General features: G+C 45.8%; 3 protein-coding genes across 4 annotated transcripts in view; 1 reads left to right on the top strand and 2 right to left on the bottom strand.

The window, feature by feature from the left end:
• The window catches only part of ACIN1 (apoptotic chromatin condensation inducer 1), a 91532-nt gene extending 79458 nt beyond the window's left edge, over positions 1 to 12074 (bottom strand). Inside the window, 3 exon segments of the mRNA XM_040419738.1 lie at positions 2104 to 2215; positions 4179 to 4244; positions 11905 to 12074. Coding sequence (XP_040275672.1) covers positions 2104 to 2215; positions 4179 to 4244; positions 11905 to 12042 — 316 coding nt within the window. The 5' untranslated portion in view covers positions 12043 to 12074.
• A 58-nt stretch (positions 12075 to 12132) lies between these two features.
• On the top strand, positions 12133 to 24866 carry C2H14orf119 (chromosome 2 C14orf119 homolog). The gene is made up of 2 exons (XM_040416864.1): positions 12133 to 12261; positions 23265 to 24866. Exon 2 carries the CDS (start codon positions 23268 to 23270, stop codon positions 23613 to 23615), a length of 348 nt encoding a protein of 115 aa, XP_040272798.1. The 5' UTR covers positions 12133 to 12261; positions 23265 to 23267; the 3' UTR covers positions 23616 to 24866.
• The window catches only part of LMLN2 (leishmanolysin like peptidase 2), a 29660-nt gene continuing 27738 nt past the window's right edge, over positions 24109 to 26030 (bottom strand). For both annotated transcript variants that reach the window (XM_040416859.1, XM_040416860.1), the window contains one exon: positions 24109 to 24574. In XM_040416859.1, coding sequence (XP_040272793.1) covers positions 24412 to 24574 — 163 coding nt within the window. In that variant the 3' untranslated portion in view covers positions 24109 to 24411. The remainder of the gene's footprint in view (positions 24575 to 26030) is intronic.

The raw sequence follows: 26030 nt of genomic DNA, 5'->3' as shown, positions 1-26030 counted from the left end.
CAGGAAGTATAGGAGGGGGCTGGGTTTAGTACTCTGGATAATTGTTGTCTACACAGTGCATGAATCTTCTAGTTACTAATAGTATGAAATACATTTGGGGACAGTGCCAGCTATAGTACCAATAGCACAAGCTTTAGTACATACATAGAACCAGCCATAGTGCCAATATTACCAGCTGTAGCATATACATAGTACATAAAGCTGAAAAGCTAATCTACCCAGTTACGCAGTGATAATCCTTTCCTTTACTGCATAATTGTGCAGATTTGCCTTTCAGCAGTTTTGGAATACAAACTACATATATAGTATATACTCACGGTTGTCCTGATATTATATTTTTGGATGTAGTGCATACAGAATGTATAGACCAAGTGTGGCTTGTTACTCAGCTTTCCAAGAAAGCCGAATTCCATATTGGCTAGTTACGTTGTTATAAAACCCTTTGTATAGCAAGACCAATTTGCAGTTAAGGGTCCTGGAAAAGCTGTACAGTTGCAATGGTGAAAATAGATTGTGTGATCCTGACAGACTCATAGTGTATCATGGCAGTGTTGTGTACATTTTACCAATATGCCCCTATTATCGCCCCCCAGAGATTCTTACCCAGCTTTCCCAGACTGCAGTATGCCAGATCAGACTATATATGAATTGGTAAATCCCTGGTATTGTTATACCTTACTAAATTTGTGAGCCAGAATCCTCCATACTGCAGAATAGCTACACAGATCTTCTAAAATGCAAAAAAACGTATACATTTTCTAGTCAAACAGACGCCCTTTTGAATAGAAAATTGCTAGACAGATCTGTCATTCGGGGTCCTGGAAAAGCTTGGAAACAAATTATATAGACCTGTAATAGGGACTGCTAAATACTACGTACCTAAAAAAAATCCATGTCTTCACTCCCAAATAGTGCCGTAGTGAGGGTCCTGGGGAATCTTGATTACAACCATGTGGAGCTGTAATACAGACTGTGAACCAAGATAAATCCCCCTTCCCACTCCTAAATAGTGCTATAACTAGGCAGATCTGTCGTTTAGTGTCCTGGGAAAGCTGGGTTAAACCATGTGAAACAGCCTGCAGAACACTAAATCTACCAGAACAAATTCCCCTCCTGACACCAAAACATGGCCACAGCTAGGCAGATTTGCCTTTGAGGGTCCTGGAAAAGCTGGGTAACTCGCACAACGTGAGGGTAACATTATTTACCTTTATAGGCAAACTTGACATTTAGAAATCTGGGAAAGCTGGCTAACACTTTCTGTCGGTGCCCTGGTACTGTAAGGTATACCTGTACACATACAAGGGGGTATTTTGTAAGAAGCTGCTAAGTTTAGCAGTTTCCACCACTTTCACACTGCTCTGGGAGTCCATTAAAGTAAATGCAGTGTTGAGCCCTGCCCTTTGCCCCCAAACTTCCAGTTTTGACTGTGAGCTCATACGAGTGCACTGAGTGGGTGCCCTGCAGAAGATTGATCATTGGGAGAAGGTGGCACTTCTCTGACTGCAGGAAATCTGCTAAATACTGCTTTCTGTAGCCGCTTGCAGATGCCCATGCAGAAAGAGCTTTACTTAGCAGGTATGCTTTTTTCTTGTTTTTCAGGGTTAATCGGCCCTTTACCAGCCACAGGTACATCTATCCTTTAATTCTTGTATGAAAAAAATAAAAAAAATAAAGATACGATGGAGATGGGACAAAAGAGATTGTGTGGTCAGAAGACATATGATACAATATAGCAATAAGACAGCACTACTCACTGGACACTTTAAGCTGATCCAATCTGTGGTGGTGCCTGCAGCGTCGAGTCCCGGCCTCTTGGACCCCACAAATGTCAAATGATAGTATAAAGCCGCAGCACTACAATAATTCTTTATTTTTTGAAGTTTATTTGCACCGAAAACAGCAACGTTTTGACCTATCCGGTCTTTCTCAAGCTCAAGTGAGCTTGAGAAAGACCGGATTGGTCGAAACGTTGCTGTTTTTCGGTGCAAATAAACTTCAGAAGATAAAGAATTATTGGAGTGCCGCGGCTTTATACTATCAGAAGACATATGATGTCACCTCTCTTCCTTTCAGATCACTAGATAACAATTACTGGTGTACCTTCTGTTTCTTGTGCCTCTCGTGCTTCTTTCTGTAGACGCTGCCTGAGCAGCTCCTGCTGTTTCTCCAGGTACTGCTTTATGAAACTGTTTTGTCCCATTTCTTCCCCCATCTGCAGGAAAATATATATATAGCTTCAGTGCTCATATAAAGGACAACCGGTTGCGAACTTTGCAATATACATTATGTGTCCATTGTGATTGCACCTAGGCATTGTTGAAAAATGCATCAAAATATGCAAAACATCACCATCAAGTTTTAGACACAGTTATAACGCAAATGCACCACAAAAGAATAGTGCATCTTGCTTCAGGGGACACGACTTTGCACAAAAGGGGGTTTTAGCAAGAAAAAAAAAATATATAATATTTGGGCTCAAAAATCTGTTGCATTATATTTATCATCCGGTATGCGCTACTGTGATATATTTGGCACACAGGACACCATCCTGCTTCCTGGAAGTGATTAGTGCCCCGTCAGACAAATCCGGAGCTGGTGGGGAGATGATAGATAGAGTCCCCATCCCTTTGTCAGTACCACAATCTGCACTGGAGGGAGGCTGTCAAGTACAGTCTTCATGCAGTAGGTGATCACAGTGTGCGGGAGTCTAAGGCTGGGTGCACATCACGTTTTTCCTTTTAACGTATATATTAAATGGATGCCTCAGACTGATGCTATACAGTGGCATGTGTTCACCATAGAGTTCTATTGGAAAAAAAAAAGTATACTTTTTTTTTTACCGGACCCTGCAGGATACAAGAACGTGGTGTGCTACGTTTTTGTATCCTTTTTTTCCCCCTAATGTATACGTCAAACGGAGGCATAAAATATGATGTGAACCCACCCTAAGCCATTTTTGTCCTTTAGAACCAAGCAAGTGTAGTATTCCCGCATTCTGCCAGTTATAACTTTTTATTTTAAGGTTGAGACAGATACGTGAGGCCTCGCTCTTGGCTGGATGATTAGTACTTTCTAGACAAACCATTTTGCAGCACCTTTAAAGGGGTATTCCCATCACATACAATGGGGGCATATCGCTAGGATCTGCCCCCATTGTCTGATAGGTGCGGGTCCCACCTCTGGGACCCGCACCTACAAGGAGAACGGAGCGGGGGGAGCTGTGGCTGGAGGACCCCGGCTTTCCGTCCACCACCAAGCGCTGCCCCCTCCTCCCATACAAGTGAATGGGAGCGCAGCCGCACCGTACACACGCGGCCCATGTTCCCATTCATTTTTATGAGGCAGACGGAAATAGCCGAGCCAGCGCTCTACTTTCGGCGGCCCCATTGAAATGGATGGACACCGGCTGCGCATGCGCAGTGCGCCCTCCATTCATTTCACCTAACAGACAATGGGGGCATATCCTAGCAATATGCCCCCATTGTATGTGATGGCAAAACCCCTTTAATTTACTGTCTATAATACACACTCACATGTACATAAAACATCATCATGAGGTATAATATACAACCCTTGTATGTACCAAACTGAAATACATGATTTGTACATATTAAGTTGATGAGTACATATAACAGGCTGTGACTAAAATAAGACCGTAGGCGGGGAGAAAAATCCAGTAAGTTTAACGCCCATCTGAATACAGCTCAAGGTAAGGGCCTTATGTTACATACATATGGCATACAGAGAGAGCAGAGCCTCTAGGTGTAATGGCAACACCCCCGTTGCTCCTAGAGGCTCATTTGCATATATTAAAGCTTAATTTTTCTCAGCAATGTGGGCACATATGAACATGGGACCAACACAGATGCCTTCAGCTGCCAAGTACACATGTAACAGGTCAGCCGGTTTCACAGCTACAAATCTGCTGACAGATACCCTTTAATGGGAAAACTCCTTCAACATCTACTGATTCTTACCTTCACCTCTATACATGTAGGATATCCATAGAGACTGTCAAAGTAAAGTGGGAACGGGGAGGTTATGCCAGTAAAAGCCCCATTTATGAACCAGAATGAAGAAAGCTTGTCTAGGAGTTCCCATAATGGAGCAAGCAATGCTACATGTTCATACTACAATCTCCCCTGCAGTTACTGGCCCAGTATGGCAATACATACCTGCGAGTTTGGCTGGAAACCAGTGTGAGGAGTAGACTGTTTCTGCAGGTTTTCCAACATTAAAGCCTGAAAAATCGAAAAAGAAAATGTATTACAAAATGGTAGGCAAGATCTGTCATATACATGAAGAGTTGTCTGCTCACGTGCGTACTCCAAGGAGTAAGGTCTATCCCGTGTGCGTGGAAATAACTGAACCAGCGCGCTCTGCCATTTCCATTACTTATCTACGTGTCAGACCACGTTAGAGGCACTGGCTGGGTCACTACTCCACGCCAGGTATTTCTGGACGATTAGGCTACATCTGACTTTGAATCGGAGTCTTGGTTGGAATTGAGAGCGGCCGCCTGCAGAGAGCATGTGTGACCACCTTCAGGACATGTGTACGCAGAATAAAGACTGGGCTAAAACTAAGGCATCCATAAGGTACAGCAATCTGCCTGCAAACGGACAGCATTTGTAGACGGATCCGGTTGCGGATCAGTCTTACAAATGCATTGCAAGAACTGATCAGTCTCTCCGCATGTCATCTGGAGAAACGCATCCGTTATATTTTTTTTTTCACATTTTTACCGGTCTGCGCATGCGCAGACCGGAAGGACGGATCCGGCATTTTTAATGCCAGATCCGGCACTAATACATTTCAATGTAAATTAATGCCGGATCCGGCAGCTGATCCGGAATTTTGGATGGAGATAATACCACAGCATGCTGCGGTATTTCCTCCGTCCAAAACGCCGTTTAGTGACTAAACTGAAGACATCCTGAACGGATTGCTCTCCGTTCAGAATGCATGGGGATAAAACTGATCAGTTCTTTTCCGGAATTGAGCCCCTAGGACGGAACTCTATGCCGGAAAAGAAAAACGCTAGTGTGAAAGTACCCCAAGCACTGTTCCTGTTTTATCTGGATGCTGTTAGGGCTTCTTACAACCACTGAGCTGTATGGAGGGTTTAGGCCGCCTGCACAAGGGTGTGAGCAAACACACATAAGATCCGCACGAATTTCTGTGCGTTTCTGCACCGTATTGACACCAAAATCTGCCATTTCTAATTGCAGATTTGGGTGCTAATTTGATGCAGTTTTTCTGTAGTTCTCACCCTTTATTGAAAAGGGCGATATCCGCAGCTCAAACAGCAAACATAAATGAGATGCTGCGGATTTAGAAATCCGCAAAGCAGGACAATTTCCACATGGAAACAATCTGCAAAGTGTATGTGAGATTTGTGTAATCTGGTACTGTAGTACGCAGAATTTTTTCCGCACAGAAAAAAAAAAAAAAAAAAAAATTAATCCTAGAGGCTCTGCTCTCTCTGCAACCGCCATGTCCTCTGCACTTTGGTTGACAGGGCCAGGCATCATGCCCGACTTTGTCAATCAAAGCGCAGAGGACATGGCGGTTGCAGAGAGAGCAGAGCCTATAGGTGTAATGGCAACGCCCCCATTGCTCCTAGAGGCTCATTTGCATATATTAAAACATCATTTCTCTCAGCAATGCGGACACATATGAACAGGGGACCAACACAGGTGCCATTAGCTGCCAAGTGCACATGTAACAGGTCAGCTAATTTCATAGGTACAAATCTGACAGAAGAGGTTTTAAAAAAAACACACACATATACACCATACATTTTAACATTGAGAGGTCTGGGGATCAGTGAAATCTGTTCCATTCACCAGAATGGGGCTTCCAGAAATCCATGTGTTTGAAAATCAATCTCAGGGGTTACTTTGACCATAGGCTTTTTCTGCAACAAAATCTGCCGTGTGTGAAAGCGCCCTAATTATTCACAATGGAGTCATGGACCGAGAGGTCACTCTCCATTGAAATCAACAGAAGCCCAGAAAAGCCAGAGCTCTGACACTGTGCAATCAGGGTGGAGAGCAGGAGCCCACCCCTGTGCATGGCCTCACCAGCACCAAGTGCTCCGGGATGGGGCTAGGAAAGAAAACAGCAGAGGACGCCACAGACCCACCCTACAGCCCCCTCCTAGGGGCAGCTCATGGTTCACACTGCGGTCAGTAGAGAATCTATGGCTTTCTTACACTGTGTGCACATTGTAATGCCTTCTAGTTCTCTATTTCCATGGGACTTGACCATGCATGTGAGGGGTAAATGCAGAAGAAGGACTTTACAGTGGTTGTCCCATCAGGGGGATAAATGGTCATAATGGGAACCTGTCACCATGAACATACAAACTGATCTGCAGGCAGCAGGTGGAGCTGACTGATATATAGTTTTATGGGAACTGATTCACTGATAGCTTGTGTTTCATTCATTTATATTCCTGCACATTCTGTGCTGTGAAGTCCAGGAGGCGGCCCTATCAGTGATTGACAGCTATCTCTGTATAACAGTCATAGAGGGAAGGCTGTCAATCACTGATAGGACCGCCTCCTGGACTTCACAGCACAGAATGTGCAGGAGTATAAATGAATGAAATACAGGTTAAAGGGGTTGTCCAGGTTTAGAGCTGAACCCAGACATATCTCCTTCTTCACCCATGCAGCCCCTCTGAGATGCTCCCCCTTGCAGTGTTCCCGGTGACGTCATCAGCACTAATGGGTGGGTTTTAGCAGTGCACTAGCCGGTTTACAGACCCAGTATGTCACCAGATCTAATAAAAAAGCCCTGGCCCTGCCTGATTCAGTGCATGTAAGGGTACTTTCACACTAGCGTTTTTCTTTTCCGGCATAGAGTTCCGTCACAGGGGCTCAATACCGGAAAAGAACTGATCAGGCATATTCCCATGCATTCTGAATGGAGAGTAATCCGTTCAGTTTGCATCAGGATGTCTTCAGTTCAGTCGTTTTGACTGACCAGGCAAAAGAGAAAACCGCAGCATGCTACGGTTTTATCTCCGGCGAAAAAAACTGAAGACTTGCCTGAATGCCGGATCCGTCCTTCCGGTCTGCGCATGCCCGCCGGATCACACTGCCGCAAGTGTGAAAGTAGCCTAAGCATGTAATGTTCCGATGCTCATGTCAGAGGAGCTGCCAGGGTGAAAAGGGGGATATGTCCGGGTTAAGCTCTGAACACGGACAACCACTTTAAAACTACATATCAGTCTGCTCAGCTCCTCCTGCTCTATAACATGCTGCCTGCAGATTACAGGTTCCCTTTAAGCCAGTCCAAGCCATGTATTGTACTTGAATGGCCGTTTTTGTCACGGTACCATGAAGACTGCATCAAGGTATTATATCTACAGAGTATACAACATGCAATAAAACAATATAATGCCACCTAGAAACAAATCACATATTCATACGACCCCGCTGCATACTATAGACTTCACTCATGCTAATATAAAAGAAGGCTATCACCAGACAAAAATAACAGCATTTAGTCAAAGCTCGACCTTAGGGCTCATGCACGCGACCGTGTGCCGGCCATGCCGTGCCGTGGACTGCAAATTGCAGTCCGCAATGCACGGGTACCGACTACAAGCCCACTATCTGCGGACCCATTCACTTGAATGGGGTTTGCGATCCGCACCGCCAAAAAGCAGTGCATGCTCCACTTTTTAGTGGTGCGGAGACAGACAGAAATCCCATGCCTCCGTTCTGCACCTTCTGGATTGCGGACCCATTCCATGATAAGATGTGTACACGGCTGGTGCCCGTACATTGCGGATCTGCTGTTTGTGGGCCGCAATGCGGGCACAGACCTGCAACGAGCCCTAAGGGTCCATTCCCACGTCCGCAAAACACGGACACCGGCCATGTGTGTTCTGCATGGCTTCTCCATGGCTCTGCCTATTTCAGAGTCACCTATTGACTTCTGGAGCTGCTGAAGGTTAAAGGGGTATTCCTGTTTCATGTTATCGTCAGGATAGGTCATCGGTATCAGATTGGTAGAGGTCAGACTCTCAGCACCCCCGCCGATCAGCTGTATGAGGGGGCCATGGCACTAGTGTGAGAGCTGCGTCCTCTTCAGGGTTTACCTGCTCCGGTGTGTGACTTCTGGACACCTCATCACCCCCGTCCAGAAGTCACATACCGGAGACCAGAAGGAGCAGGGTCCGAACCTCAGGACTGATACAGAGTGGCAGGGAATATGTGAGTGGATTTTTTACTTTATGCTAAAAAAATTCTGGGGCCATAAATAAAGGGTTTTTCCCAAGACTGTGCAAAAAAAGCAATACCACTGTTCTTTTATCCTGAGGCACTTCACAATGCCCATTCCCATTCATTACCACCACAATTAAAGGGGTCTTCCGAGACAATTGTACTGATGACCTGTCCAGAGGATAGGTCATCAGTATCTGATAGGTGGGGGTTCGACACCCAGGACCCCCACCGATCAGCTGTTCGAGAAGGCACCGGCGCTCACAGTAGTGTCACAGCCTTCATCAGTCACACGGTCTAGGCACAGCTCAGCACCACAGAAGTGAATGGGACTGAACGCGATACCAAGCAGTCACTATATCATGTACAGCGCTGTGCTTGGTGAGCAGGCCGTGACACTACTGTGACTGCCTGTGCCTTCTCAAACAGCTGATCGGCGGGGGTCCTGGTGTCGGACCCCCTCCAATCAGATACTTACGACCTATCACGACTTTACAGTCACTTTTTACTCAATTTCAGGGGGTGAGGTGACCACAAACAGTGATACCAATGCTGTTTTTTGTTTTTATTTTTTACGCAAAATTGGGAAAAGGGGTATTTAAATTAGTTTTTTTTATATATTCTAAAAGCCATTTTTCACTTTTATTCCTGCCAGGGACACGAACATGTGATTCTTCGTTCACTTATACCACAGACTGCAATGCTATTGAGTTGCAGTCTATGAGGATTGAGACATCTTCCCATTAAAGGGGTTGTCGGCTTTTCTTATACTGATGACCTATCCTCAGAATGGAGAGGGTCCAACTCCCGGCATCCCCGCTGATCAGCTGTTTGAAGAGAAAGCAATGGCCGTACAGGAGCTGCTCTTCACCGTTGACACTGCAGCCCCTCCGTCCCCATATGGGAAGGAGCAGTTACACTCCGAGGATAGGTCATCAATATCAGATCGGTGACAACCCCGCCGATCTGCTGTTTGAAGAGAAGGATGAGCTCCGTGCGAGCGCAACCTTCCCTTCATTGTTTACCGGCTCATCGCCGACAGCGCAGTGCTGAGCAGTGTTATTACAAGCCGCTCCATTCACTTCTATGGGACGGATCGTTCCTTTACACTTGAATACTACAGAGCTGTTCCATAGAAGCGAATGGGACGGCTTTTAATTACACCTGCTCACCGCTGCGATGTCTCTTCTCTTCAACCAGCTTATACTAATGACCTATCCTGAAGATAGGTCATCAATATTAGAATCCCGGAAAACTCCTTTAAGTGTCTGTGATTGGAGTCATTGCTGATCACAGACACTGCCTGTCAGTGTATGCTGTGCAATGTAATGTGTTATGGGGCCACTCAGCTCCTGAGCCATCTTTATAATCATGATGTCAGGAAGGTGTTATAATGATGATGATGATGGTCTTTCAGATATAAAGATGTCAACAGTCCTCCAGAGCAAAATCTAGGGAATCGCCAGGACGGGACGATCATTGGCCGTAGCTGTGACCTGAATCCACCAATTGGGCGAGATGGTCTTTCCAGCGTGTCCAGAAAGTGAAGAGCAGTGGGGACTGGACCTGTGTTGGGACAATCAGTGAGGGAGGGTACGGCTTAGGCTACTTTCACACTAGCTGTTTTTGCGGATCAGTCATGGATCTACAAAAACGCTTCCGTTACAATAATACAAACGCATGCATCCGTCATGAACGGATCCGGTTGTATTGTGTCTTCTATAGCCATGTGTCAGAGAAAACAGATCCGTCCCTATTGACTTACATTGTGTGTCAGGACGGATCCGTTTGGCTCAGTTTCATCATGCAGGCAGCGTTTTGGTGTCCCCCTCCTGAGCGGAATGGAGACTGAATGGAGGCAAACTGATGGATTCTGAGCGGATCCTTTTCCATTCAGAATGCATTAGGGCAAAACTGATCCGTTTTGGACCGCTTGTGAGAGCCCTGAACGGATCTTTTTTTTTTAACCCTTTGCCCTTTACAAAAAATCCCCCAAAAACCTGGGTTTTCCAACACCTTTACACTGATGACCTATCCTCAGGAGACTTGTACACTAATGACCTATCTTCCAGGATAAGTCATCAGTCTCTGATCAGTAGGGGTTTGACAACCGGGACCCCTAGTGATCCGCTGTTTGAGAAGGCAGTAGTGCCCCGGCCTCCTCACCAAGCACAGCGCCGTACATTGTATAGCGGCGGTGCTTGGTAGTGCAGCTAAACTCCATTCAATTCTGTAGGGCTGAGCTGATTCTAGGACACGTGACCAACGAACATGACGTCACACAGCCGCAGCGCTACTGCCTTCTCAAACATCTGATCGATGGGGGTCCTGCGTATTGGATCCCCCCGATCAGATACTGGATAGATAAAAGCATGGCTGCACAACATTTCACATGCAAACAACAGAACTGAGAAATGGGGGTCATTCAAAATTAATGTGGTATTATACCTACTAGAAATGAAAAAAATAGAAGCCCTTTGCGCACATTTTTGATCAAACGTGTCGGGCCCATCTACCAGGCGTCAAGTCTAAATTCTCTTGTGGTATATATTGAGGGTAGCGCCTCTTTTAGACTGAACACGCCCATCTACCTGGGACTTCTGAGCAGAGTACTTATGTAGCTGGTTCCTACACTGCCCTGAATATTGTAGGCTTAGGTAAGTCCAAGAGAGGCGGTATACTAGTGTCAGGGACCCGTCTGTGGAAGCCACCTGGTATATGGGCCCGACACACGTTTGATCAAAAATGTGCGCTAAGAGCTTCTATTTTTTCATTGTGTGTTTGTGTGTTTTGCAGTCCGCAAAACACAGATGGTGTCCGTGTGCGTTCCGCAATTTGCGGAAGGTCACGGACAGCCTTTAATATAACTGCCTATTCTTGTCCGCAAAGCGCGGACAAGAATAGGACATGCTATATTCTTTTGGCGGGGCCACGGAACGGAGCAACGGATGCGGACCAAAACAACGGCCGTGTGCATGAGGACAAATAGTCTGAGAAGACCCCTTTAATAACTGGTGATAATATATGGGAATGGGTTGGATGAAGTGAAGTGCCTCAGGATAAAAGTGGTACTGCTATTTCTGCACAGCCTTTTCCATGCTTTGGCCTCTGCACAAACCCTGAGGTAACTGGAGGCCGTCCAGTAACAGGTGACTGGAAGGACTATGAGGGAGCCATTCACTGAACGACTACAGAGGTGGCCATATGTCACACGAGGGAAGTAACAGGTAGTCGTTTCACAGCCAGAAGCACCGAGCAGACAGAACAGGCTCAGGGGCCGAGCTTCCATATTTACAGCCCCCCAACACGTTCTCAATCAGCATCTATACATTTGTTTTTAGATCCCATAATTGCTCAGGTGCGCGCACAGGAGGCGGGGCCAACACCAAAAGCCGGGGGAGCGCGCCCGTACAAGACGCTAAGTGGGAAAGGGCGGGAAGATGGCCTCTTCGACACCACTGCGCATGCGTTACGCTCTGCCATAACCCAATGTACGTCTGCGCCAGTTAGAGCGTACACTCTGCACAGGCGCACTACGCCTCACGAAAGGAAGAGGAGGGGGTGCCGGGAACGCGCAGAAAGATTGTTGTGGGGAGTGCGCGTTTCCGCGGGATGTGCCGTTATACCTCTTTAGGTAGCAAGAACTTGCAGACACACTCACCCCTTTTAGACGCTTCATCAGTGTGCTCTTTTGACCGCTTTTAGCTAATCCCCGCTCTTCAAGCGCCGCCCTTAAATCGGTGACCCGAAGGCTGTCCAGCGGCCTCCCGTCTAGCGTCACATCCTCCAGTTCTGCCATTTTCTGCGTCTTCGTGCAGCGCCAACCCAGTTAGAAAACGGAGCACCGGCTGCGGGGCGCTATACGACCGACTTCGGCCGATCCCGCTGCGTGACGTCAGCCTCGGGCACTTCCGCCTCCAAGCTCGGCTCTGGTCGGAGAATCTCTTCCCCCTCCTTCCTGTTACGTCACATTCGCTCAAGCTTACTAGACCCCGCCTCCATTTGCTGTAATCTTGTGGTAAGTCGGGTTGCTCCGGAGTCTTCGCAGTACAACAGCTACATCTAGTGGTCATTTCGGGGTATTGTTTGAAGCTCTGTTGGATCCCATTAGCCTGCAGTGTTTTTTCAATATATCAGATATGTATAGAAAATTTTGCTAAAAAATAGCAGCAAATGTCAGCCCTGCTAAAGGCCACTCCTAATTATACATTAAATCCTTTTCTCACATTCAGTGTTTGAGCAGTGATTGTGACTCCAAGCCAGGGGTGAATCCTTCACTCAGAGACGAGCGCAGTCCACAGCTCATCAGCAAGTTGTTGGACCCACACGGATCGGCAAGTGATGGCTTATCCTGAGGATAGGCCGTCACTTAATAAAAGGTGGACAACCCCTTTAAGAAAGGACACAGCAGGGTGGCTCCGGCCACTTGTTACAGGACATTGAGGAGGAGTGGGGCACGGCTAATATCCAGATATTTCTGTTTTAACAGTAATGTGAAACAAACTAGGACAAGGGAAAGGAGGAGATGAATTAAGGGATGCTGGGATGTTCTTTTTTTAAAAAAAATCGGTGCTGATTTGATAATTTCAGCCCCTTGTCGTCAGTTATACTACAGTACCTTAAGAGAAAGCAGCAGTGTCCAGCTCCTGAGGTGGAGAGGTCAATTGACCAATTCAGCACGGATCGGCGTGGTATTCACACCCTGCAGTAATTCCAGAAACAGATGTAGGATCCAGCGAATAAAATCAAAAAAATTATTTTTCTTCCATTAAAAGCATGTACAAAGGTTCCTCCTGTACAGATCCCTTCGACCTGAATTATGATCTATTAAGACCTGTAACAGGTTGAAACGCGTCAGGTCTTGTGTACAGGAGGGACCTTTTGTACATGATTTTAATAGAAGAAATAAATATTTTTTTAATTTTATTCGCTGGATCCTACGTCTGTTTTTGAAACACTAATACAGTAGTGTTGATCACGAATATTCGAATTGCAAATTTGTATTGCGAATATCGGCACTTCGAGAATTCGAGGATATTTAGTCTATAGTGATATATATTCGTAATTTAGAATATTCGAGATTATTATTTTTTTAAATCAGTACACATGATCCCTCCCTGCTTCTTGCTTGTGGGCCAATGAGAAGGCTGCAATATCGTTGACTTTAGGAGTAGTGTTGATTGCGAATTTTCGTAATGCAAATTTTTATCATGAATTTTTCAATTGCAGATTTCCGCAATCAAGAAAATAATGACGAGATATCAAATTCTCAAATTTGCGAAATATCACGAAATAAAATATAGCCCCTGCCGCTCATCGCTATAAAACAGTGCCAACCCACTCTTTAATAGCAAAGTGTTATACTGTGCAATCTGCCATTAAAAGGGTGTCCAGTTTCAGGAAGAAACCTGAAAACACAGGGGATCCGTCTGCAATAAAGAAGTGATCTTTACTTAGCTGGCGGATCCCATGCAGCCGCTGCGGTTCTCCTGAGCAGGATCTGTTTACCTGTCTGCAGAGGTGATGTGACATTGACAACGTGCGACCTTGGAGCCAATCACTGGCCTCAGTGGTGCACCAAGGAGTAAGTGCTGCAGCCAGGAGAACCAGAGATTCTGCTCGGGATTAGGGATCGACCGATTATCGGAGTTACCGATATTATCGGCTGATATTCATGATTTTCAAAGTTATCGGCATCTAACCTTGCCGATAGCGTGCTGGACGCATTATCACAGAACATGAGCGCACTTCTGTCAGCGTGCCATGTTCCCTCAGCAGCACAGGGGAGAAGGAGTCACTCTCTCCCTCCGCCCTGTGCCGCGCTGCCAATGAGGAGAGGGAAGGGCGTGCGCACTGCACCACCAATGATGTTTTACGTCTAATACAAATACAGGAGGCGGTGCCCAGCCTATATGACAGGAAGCTGCGATCAGCGACAGTTAACCCCTCAGGTGCCATACCTGAGGGGTTAACTGCTGCCGCTGATTGCAGCTCCCTGTCAGAGGCAGGGTGCCGGCTGTGTGATTCTGCGCTGACACACCCGTCTCCTGTATTTAACATTAATTATCTTTGGTGGTGCAGTGCGCCCTCCTTAGTATTAAAAACATTGGTGGCGCAGTGCGCCCTCCCCCCCCCCCCCCCCCCCCCAGTAATAAAAACATTGGTGGCGCAGTGTGCCCCACCCCCAGTAGTAAAAACATTGGTGGCGCAGTGCACCCAACCCCCCAGTAATAAAAACATTGGTGGCGCAGTGCACCCAACCCCCCCCCCCCAGTATTAAAGTATTGGTGGCAGTCATTGGTGGTGGCAGTGGCAGCTTCTGATCAGAGCCCCAGCAGTGTAATCCTGGGGCTCTGATCAGTTACCATGGCAGCCAGGACGCTATTGAAGCCCTGGCTGCCATAGTCGGCTCCCTGATGTTGTGTGTACTATGCACAGAGCAGCAGGGACAGTGTGAAGTCCTATTCACCCTAATAGAGCTCTACTAGGGGTAATAGGACAAGGGATTAAAAGATCCCAGGTTCTAGCCCCTAAGGGGGGAAATAGTTACTCAATAAACAGTAAAAAAAAAAAAAAAAAAACACCAAAATATTAATAGGAGTCTGTCCCCTCCATATAGCCATATACAGTGCTTACATTGCCCTATAGCACACCTATACATGAATGTAATGGTACCTTTGTCTTTGTCTTTACACTTGCAGAAGCTGGAAAAACTATGTTTAATTCATAAGCAAATGAGCACTCGCAAGTGCCCAGGGGCGGCGTTCAGTGTGTAGGTGCCCAGGGGCGGCATTCACCGATACCCCTGATGAAGCCAGATTGGCTGGCGAAACATGTTGGGGGGCAGGTGTTAGGTTTTACACTCTGTATACCGCTATCAGTGGTTCTAACATTCTTGCTGAGGATAGTGTTGCCTCAAGAATTACTTTATAGCAGTTGGTGACTGTTTGCAACAATGTACTGTTAACACGATAATCAGGACAGTTAGTGTCCCTCAGGGAATAGAGTGGGGGGGTGCACCTCCGCCCTCATCCGTGCAGGTACATCCCTGTAGAACAGCACTCATAGGGTATCAGATAGGTTTTTATCCTCAGTTTGCTCAGTTTTCAGCATTTTAACTAAATAGATTAAAGGCTAAGTTTTAGTGTCTGGGACAAGAGTAATTATAAGCCACATAAGGCTGTGTGTTTATATACAACACAGTGAACGCCGCCCCTGGGCACCTACACAGTGAACGCCGCCCCTGGGCACTTGCGAGTGCTCATTTGCGTATCAATAAAAGTTCGTTTTTCCAGCTTCTGTAAGTCTAAAGACAAAGGTACCATTACATTCATGTATAGGTGTGCTATAGGGCAATGTAAGCACTGTATATGGCCATATGGTGGTGACAGACTCCCTTTAAGTATAAATCACCCCCTTTCCTAATTTTACATATAAAATATATAAATAAACATCGCATATTGCCATGTCCAAAAAGTCCAAACTATAAAAATATAAAATAAAAAAAATCTATGTGGTGAAAAAAATCTTTTTTTTTTTTTTTAAATGATAATGCACAGAATATCGGTATAAGCTATCGGCCTGAAAGTTCACAGGTTATCGGAATCGGCTCTAAAAAATCTATGTCGGTCGATCCCTACTCGGGATCTGCCAAGTAGGTAATGATCACTTCTTCTTTATTGCAGACATATCCCCTGTGTGGTCCTCTTCCTCCTGAAAGCAGACAACCCCTTTAAAAGGGTGTTCCTGCCTTAGGCTACTTTCACACTGACGTTTTGGCTTTCCGTTTGTGAGATCCGTTCAGGGCTCTAACAAGCGGTCCAAAACGGATGGAAAAGGAAAATGATCCGCTCAGAATGCATCAGTTTGCCTCCGTTCCGTCACCATTCTGCTTTGGAGACGGACACCAAAATGCTGCTTGCAGCGTTTTGGTGTCCGTCTGACAAAACTGAGCAAAACGGATCCGTCCTGGCACACAATGTAAGTCAATGGCACATGTAAGTTCACTGACACAATGGAAAACGGATCCGTCCTCCATTGACTTTCAATGGTGTCCAAGACGGATCCGTCTTGGCTATGTTAAAGATAATACAAACGGATCCGTTCTGAACGGATGCAGACAGTTGTATTATCTGAACGGATCCGGCTGTGCAGATCCATGACGGATCCACACCAAACACGAGTGTGAAAGTAGCCTTAAAGGGGTTGTCCGGGTTCAGGGCTGAACCCCGATGTTAGCCATCCTTTACCATGTAAGAGAGCATGGTAAAGTCTGTTTGTTGGGCGCTGGCAACGTACTGGGATTCACATGACTTCTGCCCAGTAGGGAGCCTGATGACATCACCGAAATAGAAGACGTCATCGGCGCAGGCGCACTGAGGGAGTTCTGAGGAGGCGAGCCTCCTCATCTCAGAGCGCCTGCGCCGAATGAACACAGGCGCGCGATTTTTGAAATGCCGACAGGGCTGGCCGGAGGAGGAGATCCCGGCTGGCCCTGTCAATCAACACGACGAGGGGGCGGTTTTCTGCAGCTGCTACCAGCAAGTAGCCGCCCTACTTGCTGGTAGAGACCTAATTTACATATTATAAAACTTCGTTTTTAGAAGAAACTGCTGAATCAAAGTAAGTAAGACCATTATATTTTCATATATCGCAATATAAGTAATTTAACTAGCCCAAAAAAAAAAAAGACTTTAGTGGGGTGACAGAAGCCCTTTAAGAATTCATCTAAACCCTTTTTTTGAAACTGTCCAGTGTACCTGCTGTGACCACGTCCTGAGGAAGTCTATTCCACAGATTCACAGTTCTTACAGTAAAGAAACTTTGACACCTCTGGAGACTGAACTTTTTCCTCCCCAGTCGGAGGCAGTGTGCACCCTTGTCTTTTGTGTCTTTTGAGGGCATTTTACATGGAACAATTTTTCTCCATATTTTTTGCATGGCCCATTTATATACACTGCTCAAAAAAATAAAGGGAACACTTAAACAACACAATGTAACTCCAAGTCAATCACACTTCTGTGAAATCAAACTGTCCACTTAGGAAGCAACACTGAGTGACAATCAATTTCACATGCTGTTGTGCAAATGGGATAGACAACAGGTGGAAATTATAGGCAATTAGCAAGACACCCCCAATAAAGGAGTGGTTCTGCAGGTGGTAACCACAGACCACTTCTCAGTTCCTATGCTTCCTGGCTGATGTTTTGGTCACTTTTGAATGCTGGCGGTGCTTTCACTCTACTGGTAGCATGAGACGGAGTCTACAACCCACACAAGTGGCTCAGGTAGTGCAGCTTATCCAGGATGGCACATCAATGCGAGCTGTGGCAAGAAGGTTTGCTGTGTCTGTCAGAGTAGTGTCCAGAGCATGGAGGCGCTACCCGGAGACAGGCCAGTACATCCAGAGACGTGGAGGAGGCCGTAGGAAGGCAACAACCCAGCAGCAGGACCGCTACCTCCGCCTTTGTGCAAGGAGGAACAGGAGGAACACTGCCAGAGCCCTGCAAAATGACCTCCAGCAGGCCACAAATGTGCATGTGTCTGCTCAAACGGTCAGAAACAGACTCCATGAGGGTGATATGAGGGCCCGACGTCCACAAGTGGGGGTTGTGCTTACAGCCCAACACCGTGCAGGACGTTTGGCATTTGCCAGAGAACACCAAGATTGGCAAATTCGCCACTGGCGCCCTGTGCTCTTCACAGATGAAAGCAGGTTCACACTGAGCACATGTGACAGAGTCTGGAGACGCCGTGGCGAACGTTCTGCTGCCTGCAACATCCTCCAGCATGACCGGTTTGGCATTGGGTCAGTAATGGTGTGGGGTGGCATTTCTTTGGAGGGCCGCACAGCCCTCCATGTGCTCGCCAGAGGTAGCCTGACTGCCATTAGGTACCGAGATGAGATCCTCAGACCCCTTGTGAGACCATATACTGGTGCGGCTGGCCCTGGGTTCCTCCTAATGCAAGACAGTGCTAGACCTCATGTGGCTGGAGTGTGTCAGCAGTTCCTGCAAGACGAAGGCATTGATGCTATGGACTGGCCCGCCCGTTCCCCAGACCTGAATCCAATTGAGCACATCTGGGACATCATGTCTCACTCTATCCACCAACGTCACGTTGCACCACAGACTGTCCAGGAGTTGGCAGATGCTTTAGTCCAGGTCTGGGAGGAGATCCCTCAGGAGACCGTCCGCCACCTCATCAGGAGCATGCACAGGTGTTGTAGGGAGGTCATACAGGCACGTGGAGGCCACACACACTACTGAGCCTCATTTTGACTTGTTTTAAGGACATTACTTTAAAGTTTGATCAGCCTGTAGTGTGTTTTTCCACTTTAATTTTGAGTGTGACTCCAAATCCAGACCTCCATGGGTTAAAAAATTTGATTTCCATTTGTTAATTTTTGTGTGATTTTGTTGTCAGCACATTCAACTATGTAAAGAACAAAGTAATTCAGAAAAATATTTAAGTAATTCAGATCTAGGATGTGTTATTTTTGTGTTCCCTTTATTTTTTTGAGCAGTGTATTTGTATAGGTTAATCAAGCCCCCCCCCCCCCTTAGACGTCTCTTCTCAAGACTAAATAAATTCAATTCTTTTAATCTTTCTTCATAACTAAGATCCTCCATTCCCCTTAGCAGTTTAGTCGCTCTCCTCTGTACTTTTTCCAGCTGTAGTGCGTCCTTTCCATGGACTGGTGCCCAGAACTGAGCTGCATATTCCAGATGAGGCCGCACCAGCGCTTTGTAAAGTGGTAGTATTACATCCCCGCGAGTCCATGCCTCGTTTAATGCATGACCATATCCTGGTGGCCTTAGAAGCAGCTGATTGACATTGTATACTGTTATTCAATCTATGATCTACAAGGAAACCCAAATCCTTCTCTACAAGTGACTCCCCTAGGACATATGAAGCACAGACATTATTACTACCAAGATTCATAACTTTACATTTATCCACTTTAAACCTCATTTGCCAAGTTGGTGCCCAATCACTGAGTGTTCAAGTCAGCTTGTAGTTTATGGACATCTTCCATAGACCGTACAGTTCTACACAGCTTAGTGTTTTTCTGCAAAAATAGATATGGTGCTATTAATCCCGTCCTCGATATCATTAATAAATAAATTAAATAATAGAGGACCCAGCACTGAACCTTGGGGTATACCACTTATAACCTGGGACCATTCTGAATAGGAATCATTGACCACAACTCTCTGGACACCGTCCTTCAGCCAGTTTTCAATCCAATTACAAACTATACTTTCCATGCCAAAAGGTTTAAAATTACCTGTGAAGGACCTAGATCCTTTTTTGAATATGGGCACCACATTTGCCTTGCGCCAATTACTTGGCACTGTACCAGTACCTAGAGAAAATTATAAACAGGGGCACAGAAATGACTGAACAGAGCTCTTTAAGATCTTTACCTAGTGCAAGGAAATGCTCCGATGCTCCACTCGTACATGGTAAAGGAATGAAGGGGAGCTTATATCTAGGTTCAGCTCTGGACCCACAAAACTCCTTTAACCATTTATGGCGTGTCCACAGGATATGCTTTAAGTACCTGATACCTCACGTACTGAAAGATGGTCCCATGTTCCCGGTTCTCTATAATCAGGATGGAGAGGATGCATAGGGACGTGGCATGGAGATACAGGGCAGGAATACAGCCTCTGCTGCAGCCTGACTAGACACAGAAGGTCACACATGGTGCCCACACATCCACTATACTAAGCATAGCTGGTAAGTGCTCTTGGAGGTAAAACCTCCAAAGATGCGGCTAATGTGAGAGAAGTATATCCTCAGGATGCAGGGAGGCTAGATGTTACCAGCCTGCGTTCTCCTGATGTAGTGTCACGACTGTGACTTGATCCAGACAGGTCTGGGAGGAGAAGGTCGCAGTGACTTGCTACTCGCGATAGCTTGTGAGTTTGCTCCGTGGTTCAGGGTATGTCATCCGGGTTTTGCCTTGTGAACCTTTTTGTCCTGACTGGGAGTTTGTAGGCATCCTTCTCAGGTGAGTCCTGTCTGCCACTCCCAGCTACTATATTAGTTTCACTTTCACTTGCAGTAATTGCCAGATATAGTCCTTACTTCCAGTTCTATTCTGACCTTTGAAGGAGATCGTTTGATGGTGTTGCTGTGGAGCTCTTGTCCGGCGTGGACTGTCGTGATTGGGATCGCCTTCTCTGCTCGTGACTGGATAAGTCTATCTCTGCTATAGTTTGTTTGTTGCTGTCTTCCCCTGCAGTGCTCCCATCGGCCTTTCCCCACTCTAGGCTTGTTAGGGTGACTGAGGGTTTAGGCATCCTGCTCGCCGCACGGGTTCACACCCCGTCTAGGGTATCAGGGCAGACAGGTGCCAGCTTAGGGTTAGTCAGGGGTGGCCATACTATTCCCATCCGTAGATAAGGGTCCCCCTTCCCCTCCGTCTGGTGCACCACGACTGCTGCTGGGATAGCGGTCGTGACATGTAGTCCTTTGTTGCAGAGAATCCTGTATGTTGACGAGTTCAGATACCTCTTCTATTGAGATGGTGCCAGCGGCGTCATAATGTTGACATACAATGCTGAGAGCTGGCCCAGGAGCCAAATTATGTGATAAAACAAAAACCTTGTGAGGGCTAAAACTGACAATTTTATTGGGTTCAGCCGAACATCTGAGACCTAATATGTATGGCGACCATCAGGCAAATCCTTAATCCTCTTGATATGCTGCTCACAAGTAGGCCCTCTTTTTACGCGTCTGATACTACATGGATTTCGGCACAGATCTATTTCGGATCTGACAACCAAGTGCATAATTGTGAATACTAAAGTCCGGCACACGTCCCATGGCATCTGTTTTAATGGATACAACTCACGATGTGAACAGAGTCTTTGCCTGTGTTCATATTTGAATTGGAGGCTCTGTGACAAATTCCATCAGATTTGATGCAAAGAATAGCGGCAGGACCTGACGTACCCCATTATCAGGCTGGTTACGAACAGTCGGGCGGCACTGCGTGAAGGTATGGGTGCGCGGTTAGCGGACGTCACTCCGGATGCTTAAATGAAGGATGGAACCGGCACTCCTTTGTACTGCAATTATATCAGGTTTATTCGCCTGATACCTCACTGCTGCTCACATTGTTTTGATAAAGGCACTTGCATGTGCCGAAACGCGCGTCGCCTCTTCTATGAGTGGCGAATAAACCTGATATAATTGCAGTACAAAGGAGTGCCGGTTTCATCCTTCATTTAAGTACCCCATTATCAATCATCAGACTGAAACCACCATACAGGTGTGAAGAGAGCCTTATGTTCAGACCATGGGTGGATAGACTAGGGTCCTAGATGGTATAAACAGGTCCTGAATTTAGCAGCAGCGAGAACTGGGGAGCAGTCGGCCTCTCCTTTTCTGTGCTGGTCTGGAAACAGTGTACGGAGCTGAATGGGTTCAGTGTATAAGGTAAGTGTTCCTGCTTCATAGAAATGAGGACTGGTTCACTCCCAGTCGCCACTGCCACTCACCAGTCCCTCCGCTGTAGTGGGTATGTGGTGCAATCCTACTGTTTCATACAGTTTGAAAGAAACCGAGTGGCATGTGAGAGACGTCTGCACCCCATCTCTATCTCCCTTGTATTTCCTCATTTATCATTATTTATTCCTGCAGACAGATCTCAGAGCTGGACCACATTGTGTACCCGGCGCACCCTGTTGGTAATGGCATTGTAGCGGTGAACAGAACTAAAGCAACGGTCTATTCAGAGCATCATGGTGAACATGGTGCCAAGGCTAGATTCAGCTATGGCATCCATTCTTCTATACATAGTGATAGTATCAGAATACATCTTCCTTCCAGTGAAATTAAGGGGGTAGCAGTAGAATTAGGCCCCATTAGTCTACTTTCACACTTGTGTTTTTGCCTGACCCGGTAGGGAACAGCAAAAGTGCTTCCGTCATGATAATACAACCATCTGTGACCGTTATGAAAAGATCCGGTTGTATTATCTTTAAAATAGCCAAGATGGATCCGGCATTCAAGCCAATGTTAGTCAGTGGCTGCCAGATCCGTTTTCTGTTGTGTCCGAGAAAACGGATCCGGCACCATTGACTTGTATTGGGTGTCATACCGGATCTGTTTTGCTCTGCATCCCATGACGGACAGAAAACTGTTTCTTATTGCGGTTTGCTCTCCATTATTGGAACGCATCCAAATGGAACAGAATGCATTTTGGAGCACTCCGTTCTGTGCAGTTCAGTTTTGTCCCCATTGACAATGAATGGGGACAAAACAGAAGCGTTTTTTCTCTGGTATTGAGACCCTATGACGGAACTCAATACTGGAAAGGAAAGCGCAGATCTCAAAATAGCCTTAATGGGCTGACACGGGGTAGTTATCTGGAATGAGTTGTCCTACAAATGCTCCTTCCCAAATTGTCATTGCCCCATGTAAAGGTTCCTTTATACTAGGAAAGCAAAGAGCCTGTCGCAGTATACTTGTACAAGAGCTTTATACTGTCTGCCCCGGTTCAGGCCATACATCTGACATATACATAGGTTTCTATACAGTTAGTGCATGATAGGTCTACACCTGGATAATGCAGGATCTTCTGCATTCTACAGGGTGGCCCACAAAAAGGTAGCCCGCCTCCAGTGATAGTATGACAAGATGAACGAGCAAGTGGCTTGTGTTTTTTTTTTTTATTATTACTCCCAAGTCACAAAAGATGCTGAAAGTGGTCCCGTTCTCGTCTATGCATCTTTCGGCACGTCGGATTATGTTGGCTGATACTGACTTGTGGGTTGCTCGTTCATCTGGTCATACTATTTGTGGACCAGCCTGTAGTTGCACCACTTTTGATGAACCTGTCTCTTTCCTCAAAAGACCTTGATCTTGATAATTTATCAATTTGAATCTGCAAAGTATGGGCTTGGCCTACATATTACCTTGCTGCCTAGTCTCAATCTCTGATGGTAATCTAATCTTAGAAGTATTTTAATCTTTCTTTCTACTGAATATGGTTCTTCTCTTTAGGCTATGACAGAAGAGGCCATTCCTATCTCTTTTGTGCCAGGACAAGAAATACGATGTGTTCTTCACTGGTTTTCTGAATGGACAGAACATCAACGAAACCGCTTTCTTCAGGACCTGCTGTGCAAAGCAGTGCCTGGGAAACTGTGCCTGCTTCTCGAAGGACTGGGCTCCTTGCAACTTTCTGCACCCCCACCAAGCCTTTTTCAGTGTCAAATGAAACTTTGGGATCAGTGGTTCCAAAGCTGGGACGAGGATGAAAGAAATGAATTTTTACGACAACTGGAGCAGCAGGAACCCAGCTTTGTGGCCCAGTTTTACAAGGAAGTGGCAGGAACTGCAGGCAAGGCCTAGCCACCATAGATGAGAGGTGTTTGAATGCATTTCATAAGTAGGGGATGATAAAACAAGAGGAAACGTCGTGGGAGAATATGGAAGCTTTAAAGGGGTTTTCCTGGAGTAGAATATTGATTGAAACTTCACCAGACAGCTGTTTGAAGGGTCTGCAGTGCTCCGATAAGTGCTGCGGCCTCCTCACAGCTTTCCGAACACTGTATAGTGTCTGTCCTTGGTATTGCAGCCCAGCCCCATTCACTTAAATGGGACTGAGCTGTACCCAGGTCATGTGACCGATAAATATGGCATCACTGGCCTAGGAAGAGGCCACCTTCTCTTCCATCAACTGATCGGCAGGGGTGTTTGGAGTCAGACCCCCATCGATCAGATATTCATGACCTATCCTGAGGATAGGTCCTCAATATTCTACCCCCGGAAAACCCCTTTAATTCTTTCATATATACATTAGTATTGCAGATTCTAGTGCCTTGCAGTTTCCTTACTTTTTTTAATAAACGATGAGGAGCAATTTTTGTTTTTTGTTCCAGGTTTATCTTGTAAAACGTTTTAGGAAGAGACCAGTCAGTGCATTTCCAGGAGACGTCGCTGAAATGTGAAGGCAGTTATGTGGAAATTGTTACATAACTTAATTACTTTGCCATTTTCTGGTTCTTTCTAGTAAAATCCGCTTCTGCAGGAGTTTTGATTTCTTTCTGTTAATCTCATAAAGGATGAAATCGTATCCTCTCCTCCACTCCGGTCTGGAGTGAATTTTCCACCTTCTTTAGAAATCCTTCATTGGACAACTTCTATCTCAGGGCTGTGAATGGTAAATGTCTCTTATTTGCAAGACTCTCGCCCTGTGTTTACGCCAGCAGATGGCGAGAAGCAGCATTGTGCAAAAGAGGACTCCAAAGCTACCACCGATTAGACCAACGTGGCTGAGAATGCGGTTTTGAGAGCCAGGGGACAGGAACCTGCAGAAAAGAAAATTAGGTTACCAAGCAATGAGATGGACATGCCCAAAATTGGCATTCTGTTACTATAAAGTAAGGGTGCTGCCACACAGTTTTTGTCATGGCGGGGTTTATTTATCTCCCCCCCCAAAAAAAAAAAAGTACAAAAATGGCAGCAGTTTTGTGGTGTTTTTGCCTAACTAGTGTTTATATAGGAAAGTATGTGCTCCTCTCTGATGTCACTTCCTCTTTAGATCAGTATGGGAAAAACGCTACATGCATTTCCGCTTGTATTTAAAAAAAAAAAAAAAAACATTGGATGTCTATAGCCCAAAATTGGCAGAAAATGAGGGGGAAAAGTCTCACACCTTGAGCATGCTGTGATTTATAAAATAAAAAATAAAAAAAAGTGAACAAAAAATGCAGCTTAACGCCTCTTTCACATGGCCGTATGGCTTTTTCAGTGTTTTGCGGTCTATTTTTCATGGATCCGTTGTTGTGTTTTTTTGTTTCCTTTTTTTTCCGTTTGGTATATACAGTAATTACATAGAAAAAATTGGGCTAGGCGTAACATTTCCAATAGATGGTTCCGCCCAAACGGAACTGATACAGAAGACATACAGATGCATTTCCGTATGTGTTCCGTTTTTTTGTTTTTGCGGACCCATTGACTTGACTGGAGCCACGGAACATGATTTGTGGGCAATAATAGGACATGTTCTATTTTAAACAGAACGGAAATACGGAAACAGAATGCATACGGAGTACATATTTTTTTTTTTTTTTTTTTGCAGCACCATTGAAATTAATGGTTCTGTATACGGACCGCAAAAAACGGTTGTGTGAAAGAGGCCTGAGTGTCACTTTTATCTGCAGCTGTGTTTATGACCCCAAAACCAAGAAAAATCCTGTGTGTGACACAAGCGTAAAGGCTGTGTGTCCCTGTGAGATCTTGAATCTACTGAATTACACTGACTGCATTATGTCGGTGTAATTCAATAGATTTTAGGACTCGCAGGGACACACAGCCTTATAAATCATTATAAGGCCTCATGCACACGAAAGTATTTTGTTTCCATGTCAGTTCCTTTTTTTTTTTTTGCAAATGCGGACCAATTCATTGCTGTCTGTTCCATAGCCGCACAAAAAAGATAGAGCATGTCCTATTCTTGCCTGTTTTGCGGACAAGGATAGGCATTGTTACAATGGATTCCCAAAAATAAATAAATGGATGCAACACTGATGTCACACGGACGTCATCTGTATTTTTTGCGGACCGCAAAATGCATTTGGTCGTGTGCATGTAGCCTAATGTTGTGTGATTCTGTCAGAGAAGCAGAGTTCAGCCTGGCAACTCGCATTGCCACACGTAATGTGTTTCTTGCACTGAACTTACTCGTGTGTGTCTGGCCTAAGGCTGGTTTCGCACGAGTGAGCTCAATGCATTGAACTTGCAGCGTGTGTCTGTGACAGTTCT

This window comes from Bufo bufo, chromosome 2 (assembly GCF_905171765.1).
Source record: "Bufo bufo chromosome 2, aBufBuf1.1, whole genome shotgun sequence".
NCBI lineage: Eukaryota > Metazoa > Chordata > Amphibia > Anura > Bufonidae > Bufo > Bufo bufo.
The sequence above is the reverse complement of the archived record's forward strand: the minus strand, read 5'-3'. Positions and strand labels throughout refer to the sequence as shown.

Excerpts from the sequence above, each read along its gene's own strand:
- C2H14orf119 (XM_040416864.1), top strand. The coding sequence starts at position 23,268 with ATGACAGAAGAGGCCATTCCTATCTCTTTTGTGCCAGGACAAGAAATA.